General features: G+C 41.9%; 1 protein-coding gene across 1 annotated transcript in view; it reads left to right on the forward strand.

Annotated features, from left to right (window-relative positions):
- SYNE2 (spectrin repeat containing nuclear envelope protein 2) overlaps positions 1-22818 on the forward strand; it is a 179798-nt gene that overhangs the window by 103221 nt on the left and 53759 nt on the right. The window contains exons 66-85 of the mRNA XM_051769854.1: positions 895-1014; positions 1765-1872; positions 3569-3784; positions 5602-5769; positions 6774-6899; positions 7755-7867; positions 8504-8645; positions 9585-9716; positions 10286-10438; positions 10685-10894; positions 12013-12114; positions 13134-13253; positions 13425-13625; positions 15021-15194; positions 15782-15913; positions 17642-17838; positions 18043-18175; positions 19022-19204; positions 19639-19785; positions 21347-21523. Coding sequence (XP_051625814.1) covers positions 895-1014; positions 1765-1872; positions 3569-3784; positions 5602-5769; positions 6774-6899; positions 7755-7867; positions 8504-8645; positions 9585-9716; positions 10286-10438; positions 10685-10894; positions 12013-12114; positions 13134-13253; positions 13425-13625; positions 15021-15194; positions 15782-15913; positions 17642-17838; positions 18043-18175; positions 19022-19204; positions 19639-19785; positions 21347-21523 — 3054 coding nt within the window. The remainder of the gene's footprint in view (positions 1-894; positions 1015-1764; positions 1873-3568; positions 3785-5601; positions 5770-6773; positions 6900-7754; positions 7868-8503; positions 8646-9584; positions 9717-10285; positions 10439-10684; positions 10895-12012; positions 12115-13133; positions 13254-13424; positions 13626-15020; positions 15195-15781; positions 15914-17641; positions 17839-18042; positions 18176-19021; positions 19205-19638; positions 19786-21346; positions 21524-22818) is intronic.

A 22818-nucleotide genomic window follows, 5' to 3' on the forward strand; every position in this document is an offset into this window, starting at 1 on the left:
GCACTCAAGCCAACCTATCAGTATTCCCATGCCATTATTACACAGCACTTTGTTCTGTGGTGTGTGATTCTGCTTTTGGTGGGATTGCTTATACAGTAAAAATCCCTTTATGGAAGTATTAGTGGCAAAATATGGGCCTAAATACCAATGTTCATATGTGGGGGTGGGCTTCAGACAGGATTAGGCAGCTTCTGAATTGCTAAAACATAAAAGAAACAACAAAAATTATTTGTGTGTTTGAGCTTAAGAAAAAAGGGTATGACCAGGCTATTGGGAATGAGGTTAAAATAGGATAGATTTCTGGGAAAATGGGAGAAAATGGGAGACACTGTCCAACACCTTGCTCTGAATCTGGGGAGTCTGAATGCCCAGGTGAACTGCAGAGGAGCAAAGCTAGGAATAAAGATTCATGATGAAGTTAACTTCTTTCAGGAAAAAAAAAATCCATGGCTAGACAGTGCAAAGAAGTTCAAACAGCTTGGGTAGAAGTGGTGCCTCACTACTCTGATCCAAGCACTTCAATTTTAAGGTTTCTGATTCTACACCTCCACTGATGCAGGTTTTTTTACATGCAAGACTTTTTAGGGGATAGTGTAGGAGAATGATTATTTCTTGCTTGTGTATTTTTATTTATTTTTTAAATAGTATAAAAAATGGGAATATTCTGAGGTCTCTAGAGAAAACTATCAGCATCATCCAGCTGCCATTCATTCATCTTGCAGCAGAGCTATAGAGCAAGGGAAGAAGAGAGCTTTGGGAAACAAAATAAAGATAGATAACCAAGGCAGAAACTGAGCAAAGTGTTACTAGAAGTTTGCAGTACTTTACATTGCCTGAAGGAATATCTGAGCTTCCTGTTCAAAAGCTAAAGCTGAGCTGTTACTGCTTTCAAAGGGAAGTCCAGCCACAGAGAAAGATGCAAGCTTTTGGCCTTCAGAAAGAGATGATGAAAGGCACAAGGAAGACAGTGCAACCTCTTGGTCTTCTGGTACCTTGTCGGATGGCATTGTTCAGGTAATGCACTCAGGTTTATCTCCATGGGGATGGGAACTCATCTTTGTGGAAAAGATCTGCACAAATCCTAGGTATTGCTGAACTCTGTAAAGCAAGAGAACTGTAGAAATGCAGGACAAGATTGCCTTATTCATATCCTCCATATCACACTAAATTTTGCCATTTAAAATCTCTTTCTGTTGCACATATTGGTTGGACCAGTGACCCCTGAAAGGGTCTTTTCCAATCTAAATGACTCTATGATTCTAATTCCTTTTAGCCATACAAACCCCACAAAGATAAAAATACATGTTTAGTAGCAGTAATTTGTTTCCCTAATTCCTGCAAAGTCTCTAAAATGTGGGGGATGATTTGTGGAAGAGGTTCTCTTGGTATGTGAGAAAATCAGTGTCTAAGACAACCAGTAAGCTACAATTTTGATTCCATTCTGCTCTATTCTTCTTGGTGTCTCAATAATGTTGTGATAGGTGCAACTGTTTTTCTCTACACCAGTGTTATAGGCATAAAAAAACTGTCTGTGAATACTTTTGGGCCAAGACCAGTGGCTGCTGCACTTTGAGGCTTCTCTAGCACAACAAAGCAATGGATCACAGAATCATAGAATCATGTAGGTTGGAAAAGACCTTCAAGATCAGTGAGTCCCAGCTGCAAACCTAATGCTAACAGGTCCACCACTAAACCACCTTCTGAAGTGCCACATGTCCACTAAGAATGATACAAATATTTCCACTGTTTCCTCTGTCTCTACAGGATGAGGATGTAATAATTGAATTGCACAGTAAACATGGTGAAGAAACATCTCTGCAAACTTTGGAGAGCACTGAAGACCCTGGCACAGGTGATAGCAGTCTGGCTATGGTGAGTTTGAAGGCCTGAAACAGCTGAACAAGGTCATCTTCCGAGTGTGTTGTATGACCTACTTGGTGGGTAGAGGCTCTGTTCTGTTATGGTTATGCTGTATTTGTAACGTTTGCTGTTGGTTTTTACAGCAGCAACCAGATCAAGTTCTAGTTGGGCTTTGGCCCTTCTAATTTTGTCCTTGCATAACCTCACAGCATCCTTGTGGTCTTCATGAGTTGCCTGTCCCTTCTTCCAAATGTGTTATACTCTGTTTCTCTGTGAGTTCCAGGAAGAGCTCTCTGTTCAGCCAGGACAGTCTTCTTCCAGTTTGGCCCCACTAGTGAATCTCCTCCTCAGAGTCCCTAATGCTTCTTAACCTTTTGACTTCCTCTCACAGCTTCCTCACCAGGCTGAGCAGATGGTCCAGCTGGTCACGCCTTACACTGCTGTTGTCCCTACTGCCTTCCAGTGCCAGTTCCAGGCTTTGGCACTCCCTGCAGCCCCAGACCTGGATGGCTACAATTTTTTGTGGGAGCCCTGCCTGGGTCACCACATCCTTTCTGGCACATGCAGAGGATGTGGCTTTTGGCCAAGTGGACAAATTACCAGGGAGTGTAGTGATAGGACAAGGAGTAATAGTTCTAAGTGAACTTAGATTGGTTATTAGGAAGAATTACTTTACTGTGAGAGTGGTGAGGCACTGGAACAGGTTTCTCAGAGAAGTTGTGGATGCCCCATCTCTGGAAACATTCAAGGTCAGATTGGACAGGGCTCTGAGCAACCTGATCCTAATGGAAGGTGTCCCTGTTCATTGCAAGGTGGTTGAATTAGTTGGCTGTTAAAGGCCCCTTCCCACCCAAACTGTTCTATGATGACACTGATAGCTGAAACAATGCATTTTTGCTCCCTTTTTTTTGGCCAAATCTCATTTTAACATGGAGCTTGTACACTACCTCTGACCATGCCAGTTGCCTGAATGTGTGCTCTAGAGCCAGGGGAGCATACAAGTAGTTTTGTTCTTGTGGTGTTGTCCTTTATTTACTTACTAAGTTCCAGTGTTTGTATGCGTGGGGGCATATACAGACCTGTGCAGCCTCCCAAGCAACTGCTGATTATCTCCAAGCACTTTGGACTTCTCCTTATTACAGAAGTGTACAATGCAATATTGCTTCTTAAACGAGGGCAAATAAGAAGAATTACCCAACATTTAATACTTAAAATGCACCGTTTTTTTCTAGGGTGACCTAGAGCCTGAATAAAGCATATTTGACTGTTGGAACACACACAGGTAGCTTGTAAGCATTGCCCAACAGCTTGCTCTGCAGCTCCAAACTGCATTGCTTTTACATATAACTCCCACAGAAAAACATCTCTCCTGGGGGAGAGCTGGTTAATGGTGAGTCATCCTCTTCCTGTGCGCTCAGGAACTACCTTCGTGCTCAGGTATAGCTGTGCAAATGCAAATTGCTGCCTGGAAACCTGTTACACCAGATCTTGGATCTCCAGGCTGCTGCGTTCCCCTTTCTTTTTCTTTTTTCCCCTCTTTTTTTTTTTTTTTTTCCTTTTCTTTTTTCCCAAGTCTGGGAACACTGTGACAGAGTTGTTTCGGAGCTCTTGTGAGTGTGAAAGTTAATCATTTCTCACCGGTAAGGGGAGGGGAAAGAAATGACAAACCAGAGAGTTAACCATGTTCCTTTCATGTGCTTTGCTTCAGAGCGACCAGCCGCCTCCAGTCCCCAACGTCGCCCTGGGCTCTCGAGGGGAAGCACTGGATGGCGGGAAGCCCGAGCCAGAATCCATCCTCCTGGTGTGCCAGGCCCAGGTTGCCGAGCTGGAACAATGGCTAGACAAAACTAAAATGTCCCTGAGGTCAGACCCTCAGACCCCCCGCGCGCAGCAGGTGGTGGAGCCGCAGCTTGCGGATTGCCAGGTAAGACGGAGCAGGAGCAGTCAGTTTGCTGCTGCCATCCAAACCAGGCACCCTTCCCTGGGGGGGTGTGTCTGCAGAAAAGCTGTGCTTGCTCTTCTCTCCCTGCTTCATCAGCTTCATCACACCATGCAGAGAGAGAACAGGTGACTGCTTGGCTTCAGTTTCAGGTGCAGCTTTGTAAGGGCTTAGTTAAGATACCTAGAGTTGGGATCTGTATGCATCCAGGGGATTTAGGTAGAATTCTGGAGTGTTTGTAAAGCTTTGTTTTTCTTTGGATTGTTTTCAAAAACATGGCTCATTATAGTTTAAATCCGCTATTAAAAGGCAATTTTTCATTGGTCTCAATCATGATAAATCAGCTAGAAACAAAAGAGTATTTTTTTCTTTTGACAGTTTCACTCTGTTTCTGTCAGACTAATTTAAAAGACTGGTATAAAAGAGCTTCCAAGCTGGTTAATTCTACTTTTGCACTTTTTGCATAGTTAGAAAGATGGCACTTTTCCCCTGCCCTCAGATATTTGGTCCTACTGCATTTACTCCTAGGGCAGCCTCTTGCCCCATGGCAGTGGAACAAAAGGAGTGGGTGGTACCTGTTGGTGAAAATGGGAGGAGGAAAACAGGACTGGCATGAGGGGCTGGGTGGGAGACAGTCCTGGCATGCAGCAAGTGCAGATTAAAACAAAGAATGCAGGCGAGCCACTCTGAAGCTCATTGTGGTGCCAGTCTGGTGTGCCAGTTTACTTCAAACACTGAGTCTACCTAGAGCAACAAATTTCACTCACCATAAAGGAGCCAATACCAAAATGTCCCCATTTTAAATTACCAGGAGACATTTCCACCTGTTTTGTTGCTGGTTTGGGTGTTGTTTTTATTTTTTAATAGGAACTGAGTCCCTGCCAAGAAGTGCCTCTGGGTTTAGGCTGTGATTCAGCCAAGTGCTCAGGTGCTGAACTCTGTGGGAATTAGGATCCTGAATGCACCTAGGTGTCTGGATGCATCTGGATCCCGTTCAGCATTTGTGTCAGCACAGGCCTCAACAGGGCAGTTCCAGCTGGTGAAAACAAGCAGGCTTTGGGCAGCTGTAAGAGCTGCTCAGTTCCTGTTGGCTTGAACTGCCTGGCTCAATGCAAAGATGAGAACTCAGGCGGAAGAGAATTTTCTAACCTAATCAAGACCTACACAAAAAGATACACATAGAACAAAGACAAATATTCTCCAGATCCAGGCATATGATGTAAAGCAGTTAATTTATTACAGTTAATTACTTTGAAGTTGAGCCATGATACCTGTCTCCACACTTACCTTAAAAACATGAGTTTAAAGTATGCAGAGATGCACTTTGATTCAAAGCAGCTTGAATCAAAAAGCAGATCCCAGCAGCTTGCAGTGGCCTGGCTGACACATGGGAACATTGCTATGCATTGGTAATTCAGCATCCTTTGTCCCTAAGGGTGATGTGAGCAGTTTGTGCACTGCCTTTCTCCCCCCTGAGATGTGTTGTCTTCTTGGTCACACTCAAATGGAGTCTGTAATTTCTGCTCTTCTCTTTTATTGCTTCATATCTGGGTTAATATAACTTCCTACAGATGCTATTGTTTGAAACAGTGTTAAGACTAACTCTGTAAAAAATTTATTTAATTGTTCAGAATAAAAAGAGTCTATATTGGAGGAAATCTTGGGGGGGCACAGCTATTGCTCTTGCCTGTATGTTTCTATTCTTTTCAAACAGGAGTGGTGTGAGCATTGACTTCAGAATGTTGTCAGGAGAGGAGTGTTGTACTTCTAAGAATGAAATAATTATCTGCTGTCCCTTCTAGGTGAGGTTATCAGAGATTGAACAAAAGGTCCTCTCTTTACTGGAAGATTGTGGAGATAGTGCAGATTACCAACAAAAAACAGAGGCTCTTTCCATGAAGCTGAAGGAAGTGAAGCGCAATTTGGAGAATGTCCAGATGATGCTTCAAGACAAGTACAATGAAGAGCAGGTAAAGCATATGAATGCTGTGCAGACCAAGAGTGAGAGTCATGGTGCTTTAATGGTCTGTAGTTGCAGAAGAACAGTTAGAGCTCACCATGTGAAGCAAGGAAGGGAGAGAAGTCAATCAAAATGTCAGAGTTACTATTATTCTAGTTTACAGTCCTGTATAATTACTTGCAGTTTGTAGCAAGTAGTGGACTTTTAATGAGTTTCTGAACAGCATCGTTTCTGCTTTAAGTGCTCAGTGGTAGAAGTCAGCATTTTGCAAGGAATGTAGGAAAAGGACTGGGGTTTTGGTTTGGTTTTAAATGCCTTTAAAATGCCGTGATGTTTGTCTGGGATAGTATCACAGCAGAGAGGCTTTTCAGTAACTTTCTCTTTGAAGAATGCATAAATGGGAAGGACAGTGACTGACACAGCTGCACAGTCTTTGCTAAGTTTCCCAGTGGGTGAGACAATAACTCCTGGTTTCAGAGCTCATTCCCTTTTGTTGTACAAGGGATCAGAGAAGCTCACCTGATGTGTTTGTGTAATAGCTACAGTTTCTCCAGGGCTGGAGGAGCACAGTCTAAAAGGGAGCCTGCATGGCCCAGGAGAGAATTAGTACTGGTAAAGGCTCCTGTTGAAGTACCTCTGTGAGCGCAGACAGATAGAGAATCCAGGCACATGACCAAATTTATAAGTAAAAATTGCACATCCCTATAATTTGGTCAAACAATAAGAATGGAGGGTTAGTATCACCTAATCTGCTAACAGGTAAAACAAAGCAACTGTAACTGTTGGGGGAGAACTGTGAGAACCTTGGCAGCAGGTTAGAATGGATTAAACTTTCAGTAAACGGAACTGGACAAAAATCTTTGCAAAAGTAGCAATTGTGTTTCATATGCTGCTGATTCTGTGTATAGTAAGTCTGAAACAGCTCTGCTTTTGCCTTTTCCCCAAACTGCACCTGAGGGGTTCTGCTCTCTTGTCAAGTCTGGAAGCTTTCCCCCACTGGGTCTCTCTTTACAGGTTAACAACAGGGAGAGGGTCGACCCAGAGCCCCTTGAGATCCTGCACTCAGATGGCTTCAGCGTGCCCCAGCCTGCCCTTGCCGAACAGCCACCCAGTTGGCACAATGGTCTCCAGCACCCACAGGTAATTCTCCTCCCATCCAGGAGCCAGGCTGTTCCACATCCCCTGTGGGTGGGGGAAACAGCTGCATTTACAGCTTCTGCAGAAGTTTGTCAGGATGCAGAAAGGTCTCACTCCTAAAATCCCTTGTCCAAAAGGTTTAGTAATATTGCAAAGCGGGGTGGGACCCTGACATTTGCCTTGTTTCATAATGATTCAGATGGCATCACCTATCCCTCCAGTCTCCTGTTGTGAAATCTGAATCCATGTATTGACATTAGTTTTGAAGATGCATTTGAAGGTGAAGCTTTGTGTATGTTTTCCCATGGGCTAACTCACAAGGACTTTAAGGGGGTTGTTAGTACAATAAAAAAACCCTGTGATGTTCTGTGCTCTGCAAACTGCTTCTGTTTTACTGTCTGAAAAATTAACTTTTGCCATTTTGATGCTATTAGAAAAGAGTTGGAGAAAATTATCCAGGTTGAGCTGCTAGAATTGCTCACTTTTCACTCGACACTCTCCTTTTGACTAATGGAAATCATATTTGAGCAAATCCCCATTTTCCCTTGCCGATCTCTCTGTCTAAGGATTGCAGTAGGTGGCCCTTAAATTTCCATGTCTACATAATTTGTTTCTGATTGATGGGTTTTGCTTTTAAATCTTCAGCTCAGGCAGAAATTCATTCCATGAAAATACATGTTTGCAGAAAACTGTTTGTTTTGTAAAGTCATGTTTACACATAAATTGCACTTTATTCTGACAGATGTATTCTTATTTTCATTGCCGAACGATTTCACTTAAAATGTGATTGGAAAAGCGCAATCATCATTTCAGATTATTACAGTTCAAATAACTGTTCATGCTGTCCTCTGTGCACAGGATCTGAAAGTAAAAGCAGCTGAGCAGAAAAGCCTCATTGACTTTATTGAGTCGTGCGTGGAAAAAATGCAGCCACAGCTTGAGGACAGTGTGACTCAGAAATCAGAATCAAGGTACGAAAAAACTCGGTTACCAGATTCAGTGATGTGAAACTGCCTAAACCTGCTGAAGGTTTGCAGTCATACCATTGGTGCCTGTAGAAGAAAAATGGCAGAAACTGGGGATATCTGCTGTCAACAGTCTAGAGAAATAGGGGCTCGTTCATGGGACACACTCCTTGATACTGGGCTGACTCCAGTGCTCAGAGTCAGTCTGGCTGTCAGGCAGGACTGACACCTGCTGTGAACTAAAACAGGCCCCTCTGGAGGCGAGTTGGGTGTGTCTGTTCACAGCCATTGCTGTACAAATGCACAGACACACCCAGCCAGGTTCAAAGGCAGCAGCCTTGAAAAGGGGACGTGGGGGTCATGTACCTTCCAGTATGGAACTGAGACTTGCTACAGGCCTGTGCTCCCCATGTTGTCATTACAGACATGGAGGCTGCCAGCAGGCCTCTAGGATGTTTCATGGGAAGGGAAAAGTCCAAAGAAATGTATCAAAGCTTGGATTAAAATCATCCATATGTTTGGTTTCAGGCTGGTTTTGAGACAGGAGCAAGAGGAATTAATTTTACACAAGAAGCCTTACAAACCTGATTTTACTTATTCTGTTTCAGTGTTTGCCATTCTGACAATGTTTTCTCAATACAGCAGTGGAGAATCTGATTCAAAGAGCAAGCAGGCTGATCCCACCTTGGCTCCAAAGGATCAAATGGGAAATAAATGGCAATATTTACAACAAGAGCTGTCATCAAAGGTGAAATCTCCTCTCTGCCAGCTTGTGGAACCTCAGGTTTGTTTAAACACTCTGTGGGCAGTCGTTTGTGGTAAAGATAGCAATTAGTGTATCTTCCTGTGTCACCTTAGCATGGCTCTTCATCAGATAACTGAAACCTGTGCAAGCATTCTCCAGAGGAGATTGTTACTGCATAGTGTTTTCATAATTGTCTTTTAATTTTACTTTGAGGTAAATTGTGTCTCTGAAGTAGTGACTACTAAGCACAGTGTGGGAGCACCTGGTGAGTCTTTGTAGTTAACATTCAGACTAGATGTTATCTGCTTCATTCTTTCAAGAGAACTCAGAGAGTTAGCCAGCAAGCTCCCAGCTGATTTTTTTGGATGTGGGTTAAGTCAATTAAGTGGGTTAAGTTCCCTCAAGTGAGAACATTTTGGTCAGAGCAAATCTCTGGCTAAAATTTTGTTCTGCCATTCACCATTGTGTTCTCTCATTCTCATATGTCAAAAGCAGAGTTTGGACTGCAACAAGAGCGCGCTGTGTTTATGTTCTGAACTGCAGAATTTTATTCCTTGGACAAAACTGTAATTCCTGTTATTAACAGTTTTGTTCACATTAAATTAGGATAATTAGATTTATTATTCTCTGAAATTGCTGCTATACGAGACAGAATGTCAGACATAAAAGAATGAATGTCAGCTCTTTTGCAGGCAAGACTTAACCCTGCAGTGGGCAGTAGGGTTGCCTTAACACAAACTACAGCTGTAGCCCTTAAAACTGGGAATCAGAGGCTCCTTTTTCAGTCAGCCTCCCATCAGGGCATAGCCTGCCCAACTTTTGCCGGTATAAAGGGATCCCTGCTATCCAGGTGCTTTATATTAGTGCCTTAAAAGTTTCATTTTAATGCTTTTTTAGAGGAGTGATATTTCATTGCCCATAACCCTGTCTTCATTTGAGCTTTTCACCTAATTTCAGTGTTCCTTTTTCAAATGTTAGATTACAACAAAGATGAACATGCTGCCCCGAGGAACATTCACAGGTGCAGGAACCCCAACCGTGGAAGAACTGAAAACTTACACTGTCCAGCTGGGAGACCTGAGCCAGGAAGCAAATGTGGTGCATGCACAGGTAAAAATGGCATGTCCTGGCATTGCAAAAAATAACAGGGATTCTAGAAACAAGACACTGCTTGGACACTGGGAAACAGTCAATAATCATATTATTGCAAGTGGCATTCACTGTAGTGAGCTTTTGCATTGGGTGTGGAGTAGAATGTAGAAATCAGCTTTGGATTTTGAGAGGAAACATTTCAAATTTCAGCTATGATACTTCTGCTAACTGAATCCAAAGATTTGCTAGTGTGGGTAAAAATCCTCAAGCTATATAAAGCAAGGAAAATTATTTCAGTAAATCTGCAGGATTGGAGCTGACAAGACAAATTTGCTATGCTCATTCCTGAGATTAGAGACCTGAAAGACCACAGCCAGTCTCTAATAAATAAAGGGTTATTGTCTCAGCTTTGTCCTTGACAGCTCTGAATGTTACATGCATATAATTGTCTCATGAGTCTGTCTCTCACTATTTAATTAATTCCATTTTATTATTAGCTGACCAAACCTCTAACCTTATATGAGTGAATAAATCTTAGCCATGCCTTGGGTGAAAGTACTGAAAACTTCTGGCTTGCATTTACTCAGGATAACGTGGCAGAGGAAGTCTCTTCCAATTTGGACAGAAAGTTGTTTGAGTTGCTTCTGGCGATCAGCCGATGTTTGAATAACATGGAGGAGATGTTAAACACCTCAGTCCTCTCCACGGAAGAGGCAGCCGTGCAGCAGGCTCTTTATGAGGTAACTGTCCATTCTGGGAAGGAGAAATCCCAGTGGATTTCTGTTACAACAGAATTTATATGGCCTTATATTTCCCCTCTGTTTTGCTGGCATTACTCAGGAATAACAGCACCAAACTATTTGGTATTGCACAAATTTGGGCCTATTGCTTTTAACAATTACCAACTTGAGTCCTGCTGCCTTTCACAGCTGAGAGTCCTCAGAAAGACCATTTTCACTCATATTACTTTTCTTTCAACCCTTTAGACTCTGTCTGTCGAGCTGCAAAAACTTCACGCTGATCTGAGTGATAAAAAGGATGATCTCCTGAAGTCTATTAGCTGTGCTGGTGGGAGCACAGATGTGTTCTGCGAGTGCTTTAACAACTTGCAGGCACGGCTGGAACAAACTCAAGCTGCCACTGCTTCAAGGAGCAACTCAATGAAAGCTGGGCTGGATCATAATAGCAATTATCTGGTACTCCACTGCCAAATGAACATCTTGTTTCACAGCATCTGTTAGACTTGTCAGTGTTAATGCATTTGGATTACAGATGAGCAACCTCTAATGGACTTTTTTTTTTTTTTTTTTTTGCTACTAAACAAACTTGTCTTGGCCTCTCAAGAAGCAAATTAATTTTGCTGGTTACAGTGCTGTTTGCAGTGCTGACTGCTATGGAGGCCCGGAGCACGGTAGAAAATTTGCATGCAGAAAGTATGGAAGTAACCTGGTATCCCATGCAGGCTGAGCTACAGGCTAAAGCAAGTTTCTGTGTGTAGGGATTAGACCAAGGAGAGTTTCATGTATTGTTTCTGCTGCTGTGTCCTCAGGAGAGGCAGCCTTCTTCCCTTTTGGTGCCATGTCTGACACTGGGCTACTTCTAGCAATGTATTGGAGGTTGATTTGGCCCCACTGTATTTACTGTTCCTTTAGACTTTGTGCCACGGTAGCAGAAGCCATAGTTTTGCAAATTTGCCCTTTTTTTTGTTCTTTGTCAGAAAAGCAGATAATGAGAAGCTTTTCTTTAGATTCTTGTGATGTGCTGAATCAACTAACTATTGCTGGAAAACACTCAGATCAGGTATTTAGTCTGAAGTAAGGAAAGAGCCTGGTCTTTGAAATACAGTTTGCAGTGTCCAACAAAACTTCAGTGTGCTCATCATCTGCAAGATGGCCTGGCTCTTTACTACTGAATAATAAAGCAGTTCCGTTGAAGAACACTGGGATATTGTCTCCAAACAGCAGCAGAACTAGTCTAGCAATGTTTATTTATGCAGAATCCATGGAGCTCCATCAGTCAGCCAGTAATGGGCTCATTTTCTTATTTTCAGAAGAGAAGAATTTGATAAGTTTCACAGATTTTTACAGTCATAGAGGATCATTGGGACAGACTAATCTACCTTCTTACACTACACAGACTCCAGAATTTCCCTCTCTAAATTACTGCTTTAAGCCCATAATGCACATGCTTTATTTTTTCTGGTTTTTTTTAAAGGAGGAAAACATGCTTTTGCTGTTGTTTGCTGTGTAATTTTGTCTGGTCATTACTCTATTCCTGATACATGATATATTTCTGATGTTTGTTTCTTTTGCAGAATCAAACCAGGATGCTCTATGATCAGTTAACTGAGAAAAAAGCTGCTCTGCAACAATGCTTGAATGAACTACATGGACATAATGTTTCTGAACAGCTTCAGGTAATTTTATTCAAAGGAAAGGAGAGTTTTTACAGCATTAGCTATTATTTCCAGTTTTCTGCAATCTATTAAGTTTCATATTTTCTAAAGTTTGTCTCACCTAGGTTTTAAAATTGAGAAAGGTGAGAGTTCAGTATTTACCATATTTGCCACCCCCTTTTTTTTTTTTTACACTACACCCCAATCTGTAGACAGGCCTTTTGTAGCTCTTTTAGTTGTTGGAGTGGAGAAACCAGTCTCTCCACAACCTCTCAGAGCAAATACACCTCATACTATTAAAGGGGAAAAAAAGAGCTACGCAGAGTACAGCACTTCACACATTTGGCCTTTTTATATGCAAAACTAGCTTTTTTTATGTGGGAATAGGACTCTAGTATTTATAGCTACTCATGTAGCATTTATGAGCACTTTGTCATATGGAATTTGACCAGTTAAGCTATTTTCTTTGACCTTTATAGGGATTAGAAGAGAATTAAAAATTAACAGACTGCATATCCTTCCTAGAATGGTCATTGGCCATCTACCTACTTGTTGCCGAAGCAAAGAGGGTATCTGGAAACTTCTTTATTACAGGCTCATAGCCTTGTTTACAGGCATAATTTTCTGCCAGACTGAGAGCTGTGTTCCCTGCTGAATCCTCTAGCAGGGATTGCTGCCTTGGGTATATTCTGTCAGGTAACCACTCTTGGAAAAGAAATGCCAGACATATATAGCTTTCCTTTCTTCAGAGAGGACTTGTCTCAATTCATTCCTAACTGAGTATTTCTGGTTCATAAAAAAAATGGTGTTTTCTGAGTCCATGATTCCTTTTAATGGCTACTCTTGAATTAGTAAACTGAAATGCATGTTGAATGCTGTACTATGTCATGAACGGTCTTGTCCATTTAGTTTTATAAGATCATTGGATCTTCCAAAGTACTGGCACAGATCCAACCTCTGGATCCACTGCTCTACCAGTGATAATGGAAAGTTTAATGGAATGGAACTCTTCCTAGTAGCTTATTTTGTCCTTCTTTCAGAAAGTTGATGCCTATGCTTTGGAGCTGCAAAACTTTGAAAACCAAGTGGCAAAATTGAGAGGCCATGGAGAAAGATTGCAGTTACCTATCACCTTAATCCAGGAAGCTTATAAATTAGAGGTAAGGGGACAGTACAGTTTCCACTTACTCAGCAAGGTTTGATTTTTTGAAGCACGTTTTTTTTTCAGCATCAAAAGGCTGATGGTTGTTTTGTTTTCTGGGAATGTATATGTGGGGTTGTGGGATTTACTTCTGTCCTTCATGAATTGCTTAACTGTGTTTACATTATAGGATGTTTTGGATGACATGTGGGGGATTCTGAAAGCAAAGTATGTGGAGCTGAACTCCCCTTCCATCAGTGAAAGCCAGTATGAGGACTTACTTCGTGGGTTTGCAGAGCTGGTAGCTATTGGAAGAGAGAAGATGGCACAAGATCCAAAGCACCTAGCAAAAAGCAGAGCAGCTCTGCAGTCTCACCTGGAAAATCATAAGGTATAAGATGCTTATCACAGCACTGCTTAGATCAGCACAGCAGGATCACTGTTTGTTGTGAGTGGTTTCTCCAGTGAAATGGAGAAGAATAACTGGCTCGTGCATGGGGGAGGGACTGGAATATGTGCAGAAAACAAAGCAAAGGTTTTCAGTAAACCAAAACAGGACCCACTAAAATATGAAAGAGTGGCTGTTATTACAAATGCAGTTTTGGTGATAAATTACTACTTTTGCTTACTCAGAACACATTGATGTGTAAGGAAAACACATGTCCTTCTAAGTACTGACAGTAAATCAGGAGTGAGGTTCTTGAAATTGTATAGCAACTGGGAGTTGAGCCTTTGCTTTCAGCATTCTGTGCCATCATGATCTGGTGGAGGAAACTTACCCATAGCAACCACTTTTCCAATGGGAGGGTAGTTGAGACCCTCCCCTTTGCAGCCCAGTGTCCCTTGTATTCAGCTGCTACATGCTTGGTGGGAGATGCTGAGAAGGCACCTGCATCCTCACTGTCCTGCACTTGGCAAGCAGCCCTGGCCAGCACCAGTCACTGGAAGGTGTCTTTGTCATGTCAATGCCTTGATGTAACTGCTCCACGTAGCTTAAACTCCTTAAAAATTCCTTCAAGTGCTGAGCACTGCAAACCACTACTCCAAAGTCATAGGAGTCAGGCATAGGTGGTTGTCACTCACAGCTTGCCCTTAGCAAAACCAAATATTAGGAATTTGTTTACAAAGCAAAACAAAACTGCAAAAGCCATTTTCTCTACCCTGGTAGGAATGCTCAGGATGCTCACACAACCTATGCCTGGAGTATGGTCTTTAAGTGAAATTCTTGTACTAGTTATTAGTTCTTAATGAAGAGTGCCTTGATTGAAGACCCTGAAACCTTTCTTTTTGTGGGGGAAAGTGCTGTGTTGAGATTCAGACATTTACCAAGAGCCATAACTAAATCAAACTGTTGCCTTGTAGTTATATGAAACTATTGTTCCCTGCCTACTACTTATTGCTTGAAGTCACCTGAAATCTAGGTGAAGCAAACTGGATAATTACTGTGTGTGGTGATAACTACCTCATGCTAAACTACACATTTATTTACAGCTAAACTTTTCCTTCCATTATCTTCCTACAGCATCTATGAATTTCATACAAACTGAAAGTATAAATGTAGATCTTTCTCTTTAGAAATGTATAAATGAGAACAGTGTATTCAGCTCATCACTCATTTCTGACTAACTGTGAAATGATCAGTGACTGCCCATCTTGGGGTGATGCAGAATTTGGGTAGTAGTCTCCTGACTCCAGCTGTGCCCTGAAACTGGCTTCTCAATGAGTCTTTTCCTGCTGTGAGTGTGTGATCTCTCTTAAAGACCAAGCTTTAACTTGTTTTTTTCAGGACTTTTTCCGCAACCTCATGACCCGCATGGCTTACATGCAAGCATTTTCTAAGAGAGTGAGTCCTTCTGTCCTGCAAAAGAGAGAGGAATTCTGGAAAGAGCTGGTGAATGAAGTCAGGTTGCTGGAGCAGAAGGCCTGCCAATATGGTATCCACTTAGAAAGCCTGTTAAAGGTAATAACTCAAAAGAAACCCAGAGTAAAAGCTGGAGGGAAGAAGAAAAGTTTCATCTAAGGCAACTCTTTTCCCACCAGTGATTCTTTGGCTAGTAGTTGTCCTTTCCTGACTGCACTGGACAACAACAGTCCATTAGTTATTCTGTGTGTGTCAGTAAACCAACTTTATCCTTGCAAGTCTCTGAAAGTGGACATTTCAACTTATTATTCTGACATGGGTGGGACTTTATGACTTCTTGCAGTAACTTTTGAGTGCCTGGACTGACAGAAGAGCCTTTTAAGGCACAAAAATACCATCAGCACTCTAAAATAAGACTTAATCTTAAAACACACCGAGGGAATAAAAAATTATGTACACGACTTTAAAATAAGAACCCTTGAAGATATTGGAAAATGAATAATTAATTCATCTATGGTGAAATCATGTCTCACTTTATTTTAATTTCCATATTATTCACCTATTTTCATGTTATGTTTCATTAAAGCAAGAGCTGCTGATGCTAGAATAAATAGTAAGGCCTGAGTCTGGTGTAGCAAAAACGCAGATTGATGTGTGCTGTGTTAATGATTCAATGTATTTTTTAGGAATGGATGGTGTTTGATGAGGAACGCCTAGTTTTCAATAAGGAGTTAGAGGCACTTGCCTCTACGTTGCCTTCTGTCAATTTAGTAGAAGAAACTGAAGAAAGATTGATGGAAAGGATTGCACTTCTAGAGGTATTTATGTGTTTCTCCAACTGGCTTTCTTTGTGGATCTGTAGTTGGCCAAAAGATTAGTTAGAATGTGAGAAGATGATGATTTTTAGGACCCTGTTTCCTTTGTCTCCTTGCCTGTGTGTGGATGCAAGCCGACAACTTACTTTTAAAAGTATCAGGGGACCAGGCTGCTAATTCCAGCCACAGGCTACAAGTTCATCTAAGTGGGAATAATGACTATAGCTACTTTAGAAGTTGGTCTGCAAATGCAAATATTTGGGATAAGATGGTGTGCAGGCTCCATGGATCCCAAATACAGCAAGGAGCTTTGGAGTGCACACAGAGCCACTTCTCTGTAATTCAGGAAAGATTTTCATGCCATGGTGTAAAACCTGTGGAAGAGGAGAATCAACCTAGTGCCTTCAAATACCTGAAAATATGAAGTATTTGAACCCCTATTGCAACCCTGGTTGCAGCTGCATCTCTGATGGCAGAGCTGCATCTTTTATTTGGAACCTCAGCTGCAGTTGGAAATATTTTATCCATGTTTTAAACACATTTAAATATAAGGATATGAAAGCAGCTTTTATGATTGTTTTATAAAATTAAGTGATAGTATTCAGTAACCTTAGTGATGTATTTTCAGAGAGTGCTCTGCATTCCTCAGAGGTGTGACCTTTCTCAGTCTTCAGAGGACCCACTCCATTAGAAATTTTTGAATTAATTAATGTTTGGGTCTAGACTGAGTCCAGTTTGATATTTAGATTCATAGACTATAAAGGGCAGAAAGGATTATAGTGATTTAATCTGTCTGACTGCATGAAAGAGGTCACTGGATATTCCCAGAAAATTCTGAGCTATATTAAAGCTTTTGTAATGGATCAACAGTAGATATTTATGATCATAGTGGCCCTCTGGTGCTTTTGATACCTGTTGCACTGAGACAGGAGACATGCAATGCATAATCAGTAAGTGTGAAGTTGCCTAGTTTTCCTTGGCTTTTTAAGTTTTTAACTAGCTCTTCACTATTTATTTGTCTTTAAAGAAATCAGAAACAAAGTAGTAAAGCTTTAGAAGATGTTTTTGGGTGGAGTCCCAGCACTGGACCTTCACAATTTCAAGGACAGGGCAGAATAAAATTCTCTGGGGCTTAATTCCTGTGTGAGAAATATCTCTATTAACAATATTGTACATGTCTGGATAGAAGTGAGATGCACATCACACAATTGCTACTTTGTTTTCTCCCTGGGACTGACCTGCTTCCCGTTTTTTTTTTTTTCTTTTTTACCACTGTTCACTCTTTGTTCCTCTCTGCCACCATTATTCAATAATTATCCCAATAGTTTCCTTCAAAACTCTGGTAACATTTCTTTTTAAATAGGATAGAACCTGAAGGAAGTACAATAACTTTGAGGGGAACAGGAGGACAATAACAATAACTTTCTGGTGGGAACAGCCATATGTTTGGACAGTGCAACCAGATCTGACAGTCTTTGTCCATTGCTTGAGGTTTGCATGGGTCAGAAACGCCCATCAAATCATAACACATTCTGATTATCTATGAAAGTATGTTGAGATCTGTCTTGATCTCTCTAGGGGAAACAAAAAAACCCACCCACTCTTATTTGGAAAATAAAATACATGACAAAGTGTGAGATTAAGAAGTCAGAACAAATTATATGTGTTTTCCTAGCTGTGTTTTCTGTTTTTAAAATATTATTGTTCTGCAAACTTCCCATATTCTGACAGCAAATCAAAATCGGTGTTGATGAAAAACATGCCAGGCTATACCAGATGGTGAAAGAAGGGAAGAAATTGCTGACTGCTGTGAGCTGTCCAGAAATAAGAAGCCACATTGGGAAGCTGGAAGAGCAGTGGTTGTCTTTAACCAAAAAAGTTGGCCATGAACTACACCGACTTCAAACGTTACTGAAGCTCTTGGTCAGGTGGGTGTAACTCAAAAAGCAATTAGAGATATCAGTTAGACATCAGTTTCTGATCTTCTATAGGTGATAGCTGTAGTCAAGCTTCTGCAGGCTCCTGTAGCAGCAGGGGTGCCTCTTCACAGAGAGGAGGACAATTTGGAGGATGAGAAATGTATCCTAGCCTCAGCTAGATGTAATTTTCTGTGTTTTGTTTCCTCCTTGTAGCTACAACAGAGACTCTGAGGAATTAATGAAATGGCTGGACTCTGCTCAGCAGAGAATGAATTTTTGGAAGGAACAGTCTCTCAATGTGTCACAAGATCTTCCCACCATCAGGGACAACATCAGCAGCTTGTTTGTAAGTCATTTCTGCTGCCAGGTTTAGATAAGGCATTGTGACTTTTGGTGAAAATGACCATTTTGAGAGGTTTTTGTATTTGCCATGAGGTGTAAACTGCCCATGTAATACAGCACTGAATGGGAGTGTGCCCCAAAGCCACCAAAAACCTTCCTTCAGATCCTGAGGCTGGCGAGAGACCCAGAGATCGGAAATCAGAATGGAATCCTCTGTAATGAGCTCACAGCCCAGCCAGGATCTCTTTCTTATGCAAGTACAGCATACTGGCACTGTTTCTGTCTTGCTCCTGATGCCAAACACCAGATCCAGCAGTTCTGCCAAGCTGCCACTTAACAGCAGAACCTGGAGCGTGGGCTCAGGGTACGGGAGGGATGAAGATGCTCAGCCAAAGTCAGGAAAGGGAAATATGCTGAATTGCATTTCATGTCTTTGCCTGCCCCCCTGTGCTGTGCTCCCCTTGGATGACCAGCCAGGAGGTTCAGCCCCAGTATAAGGCCAGACAGAAGGAACAGTGCACAGTGGGAAAGCAGAGCATCGTGAAGTTTGGACTGGTAGGTGTGAGCTGGCTGGAGACCTGAGGACTGGGGTTCCTCCCTGAACCTCTGTGTGAAGTGAGAATCAGGATATTCCCATCCACATGGATGGGGCAAAAAGTGGGATTCAGCATTGTACCAAGCTGGGCAGAAAAATGCTTTACCTGCTGCCAGAACATGTTGAGCTCACTGTTAAACTTGGTAAAATCTGCTTGAAGCATTTCATCCTGTGACTGAAAATGTGGTTTGTCTTATTCATTTAAATAGATATTTAAATATTTACCGTCTCTTAAATTTCTCCTGTGCACCTCAGACGTTCTCTAAGGAAGTTGATGAAAAATCTTCCCTGAAGTCATCAGTGGTGAGCACTGCCAACCAGCTCTTTCACGTGAAGCAAGCTGATACTGCAGCACTTAGGTCATCTTTGGCAAAGTTTGAGCAAAAATGGGGAGAACTGATTACACAACTCCCAGCCATCCAAGAAAAGCTTCACCAGGTGAGGAGACACTCTGCTGCCATCTCTCAGTTCAAGCTAAATAATTACATTAAAATGTTGCTGCTGGGATTCAGTTGGCTGCTCCCCAAACTACCTTTTTCTGAGTTAACTGTCTGTCTTGCTTTCAGAATAACCCCAATATTGTACTGCAGTTTAAATATTGCAGTGTTCTTCCTGGACTGTTTTGCGTATATTTATTATCTTTACAGTTTTACGTGAAAGTCTGTTACAAAAAGAAATATTTTTATCTGAGATTTATGAATTCTTGAACCTTTCTTAAGTCACTTGCCCTTCTGGAGCACAGGGCTCACTATCAAGTTCATGCCCCTGTAATGCGATTACAGTGCCTGAGCCTTTCTAAAAATAGAAATGTCATTTTCCTTGATATTTCTAACAAGCAGAGTGTAGAGGATTCATTATATGCTTTATCCCAGCTTCAAATGGAAAAACTTTCATCCCGGGAAGCTATTGCTGAACTAATGACCTGGCTGGACCATGTGGAACAGCAGCAGGAACATGAGGAGCCAGTAAATTCACAACGCAGTGCTGCCCAAGTCAAGAGCCTCCTTCACAAGTACAAGGTAAATGGGAAGCTGGAAGTCCAGGCCTTCTGCAAGGTGTTTGGCTGTAAAAAGGATGGAAACAGCCTACAGGCATTGTCATATCCTTCCCCTTGCTCTCAAGAGGGTTCCTCAGTCGCAAAGGTGTCTTAAAATCTTCCTTTGTAAAACCTTATGCTTCTGTGACACAGAAAACACTGCCTGTCCTGCAATACAGCTACTGCCTGCTGTGCTGTAATCTCCTTTTCCCCATGCTGTCCCATCTGTCTTGCTTGTTCTCTCTCGCATTTAGATTATAAAGTGGGATGAACAGGAAAACCTTGCTTCCTTAGGAAGATAGACTGTGTTTGTGCTGTGTTCTAACCTGTCTTTTTAACAGGGAATATATCTCCATAACCAGGATCTATTTAACTAGAGAACAGGGGTTTTGAATATCACGTGTCATCACAAGAAATAACCTGCAGAGAGAGAGGCTGCAGCAGAGTCCTGGTGCTGTTCAGATGCCAAAGCACCAGTGGCAGAGGCTGATTGCTCCAACCACAGGAAAGATTCAAGCTGTGTACTTCCATAGGTGCCAGAGAGCCCAACCTCAGGGCATGTTTTAGTTCCCTGCAGAGCCATATTCTGCTCTGCTCTCACAGAGCTGCTGAGCTCTGCTCTGGGCTCAGGCAGTCTGACAGTTCTCAATCTACAGCTGCAGTTCACAGGCACTTTGGCACTGCACATAAGGCAAGTGCCAACATAAACATTTCTTTCCAAGTGCCTTGGTATAGCACATATATAACATTTTGGTCTGTATCAGCTGGATTTAGCAGTTGCTGAAGTCCTGTTTTAAATCCTTTGAATATTTAGAGGTCAGTTTGTAGGTGTTTCTTCTACACTTGTCAGCAATATGGGGATGTGTATGCTGAGGACAAAGCTGGAATGAGGGACAAAAATTCCTGCAGGAAAACAGTTGTGATTTTAGTACCTTTATTATATATTCCCTGGTGACTTTTTTCTGGGTACTGCTAGATATATGAGGAACCCTTTCCTTCTCTTTTCTCCAAAGACCTTCTGAAATAAAAAGACATTCCCTTATTTTTTCACTTTGCATGTAGTTTCTCACTCATCTCAGTGGGCAAGGACACTCATGCTGGAGGACACTTTCTCCTCCCAGGTACTCTGATATTGTGTTCTGATAGCAGATACTTTGGTAAAGGAGCAGAAGCTCTTGCTGCATTTGCCTGAGAGTTGCAGGAGTGTGGGAAAGCCTTGGTCTTAGCCTAATCTGGGACCATGGTAGTGTGATGGTATTGTCCTGTGGATTAAGTATAGAGTCTGGTACCCCTGGATTTCCTTCCCTGTTCCAGCACTAGCCTGTTCGTACCTTGAACTACCCATGTAATGATATTGAGGATTATTCCTACAGCCAGATCTCCTTCAGAAAAATATTTTAGGTCATGGTTCAGACTCAGCTGCGAGTGTCCCACAACTACACCTTGAAAGCATCATTGGAATTGATCAGATTAAAACTACCAAACTAATTGGTTTACATTTCTGTTGGTTTTTGTTTGTTTTTTTTTTCTTTTTTTCCCTGCAGGAATGCATGATGGAAATGAACTTTAAACAGTGGATGGTAGATTTTGTTAACCAGTCACTGCTGCAGATGAGCACTTGCGACGTGGAGAGCAAGCGGTACGAAAGGACAGAATTTGCTGAGTGTCTTGGTGAGATGAACCTGAGGTGGCACAGGCTGCAGGCAGCCCTAAACAGAAAGGTGGGATTGAGTTCTCATGGTTTTCTCTCTCCTAACTGATCTTGCCTGTTGACTGTATTAGGTGGAAATATAAGATTCCTCCTATGAAGAAAATACAGTCAGTGACATGTCAACAAAGAAGTCCTATATTGAGAAAACTACAGAAAAGAAAAAATTCAGGGCAGTGTCTGCAGGGGAACCTGTTAGTGAAATCTGTTGAATCTTTGGGATGCTATGAAAGTTGGAGCATTTAAAACTTCGTGGGAGAAAACACTGGGTGGTTTGTGGAAAGGAGAGGTGCTGCACTGCTTGGACAGACAGGCCTTGCTCAGCAAACAGCATCAAAAAAAACCAAGCAAACCCTCCACTTGCCATATGATGGGAATGAGGAGTAGGGATATATTAAGCTACCCCCAGTTTTCCTGTTGTAGCAGTTGGATTTGCCAAAAAAAGTAATTATTAGGTTAGTAGCGTTGATAGCCGTGGGGGAAGATATGACCCTGCTGGAAAAGGCGTAGCAGAGATTAGTTCCCAGGCCTGCTCCAGCCCTCCTGGGTCCCTGGAAATGAGTTATTCTGGATCTTTGTCCTCCTCCTGAAGTAATTAAATGCTTTCCCAGTGGAGTGCTTTGAAGACCAGCAGCTGATAGGAAAATTATTTATCTAGACTGACTGTACCAGCATATCTTCTGTTTCTCTGGAGAAAATCTGTTTCATGCAGTGCCTCAGAATTGCTCTATTCTAGTGAGGCTAGAAATAATCCATGCATCCAGAATTAGATGTTGCTGTTTGTGTGCCCCAGTGCCCAGAAAAGCTAGTGTGACTCATGATATGGAAAAGACATGGGGAAGGTTAGAATCCCAAATTCAACCATGAGGCTGCTGGAATGACTCCCTCTACTAACATATTCCTCTTTCATCTCTATTTCTCAGTTTGCACAGCTTTGGGAGAAGCTACCCTCTCTGAATCCAGATACAAAGATCACTGATCAAACAGAAAATTCACAATTTTTTTATAGCTCAGAAGATCTTCCAAAATAATTTTCAAGTGGAAAATTCAGTTCCACAATGGAATCCCACTTTTGTAGGAGAAAAAGTTATCTTCTCTAACCATTTTCAAGAAGCTGCATTCTAGGATTTAATGGATCCTCAGGGCCAAGATTGAAGATAGGAGATCTTCAAATAAGAAAGGTCCCTTTCGTATTAGTAACTCTGGTGGGGTTTAGTGAGAATGAAGCTTTCAGACTCCATATGAATGTCTCCATGTAGCCCAAGGTCCCACAACTTGTTAGGTCTGCATGCTCTCAGCTCCAGAACA

The sequence above is a fragment of the Manacus candei genome, unplaced genomic scaffold (assembly GCF_025592945.1).
Source record: "Manacus candei isolate 608988 ecotype Guabito, Panama unplaced genomic scaffold, ASM2559294v1 h1tg000113l, whole genome shotgun sequence".
Lineage (NCBI taxonomy): Eukaryota > Metazoa > Chordata > Aves > Passeriformes > Pipridae > Manacus > Manacus candei.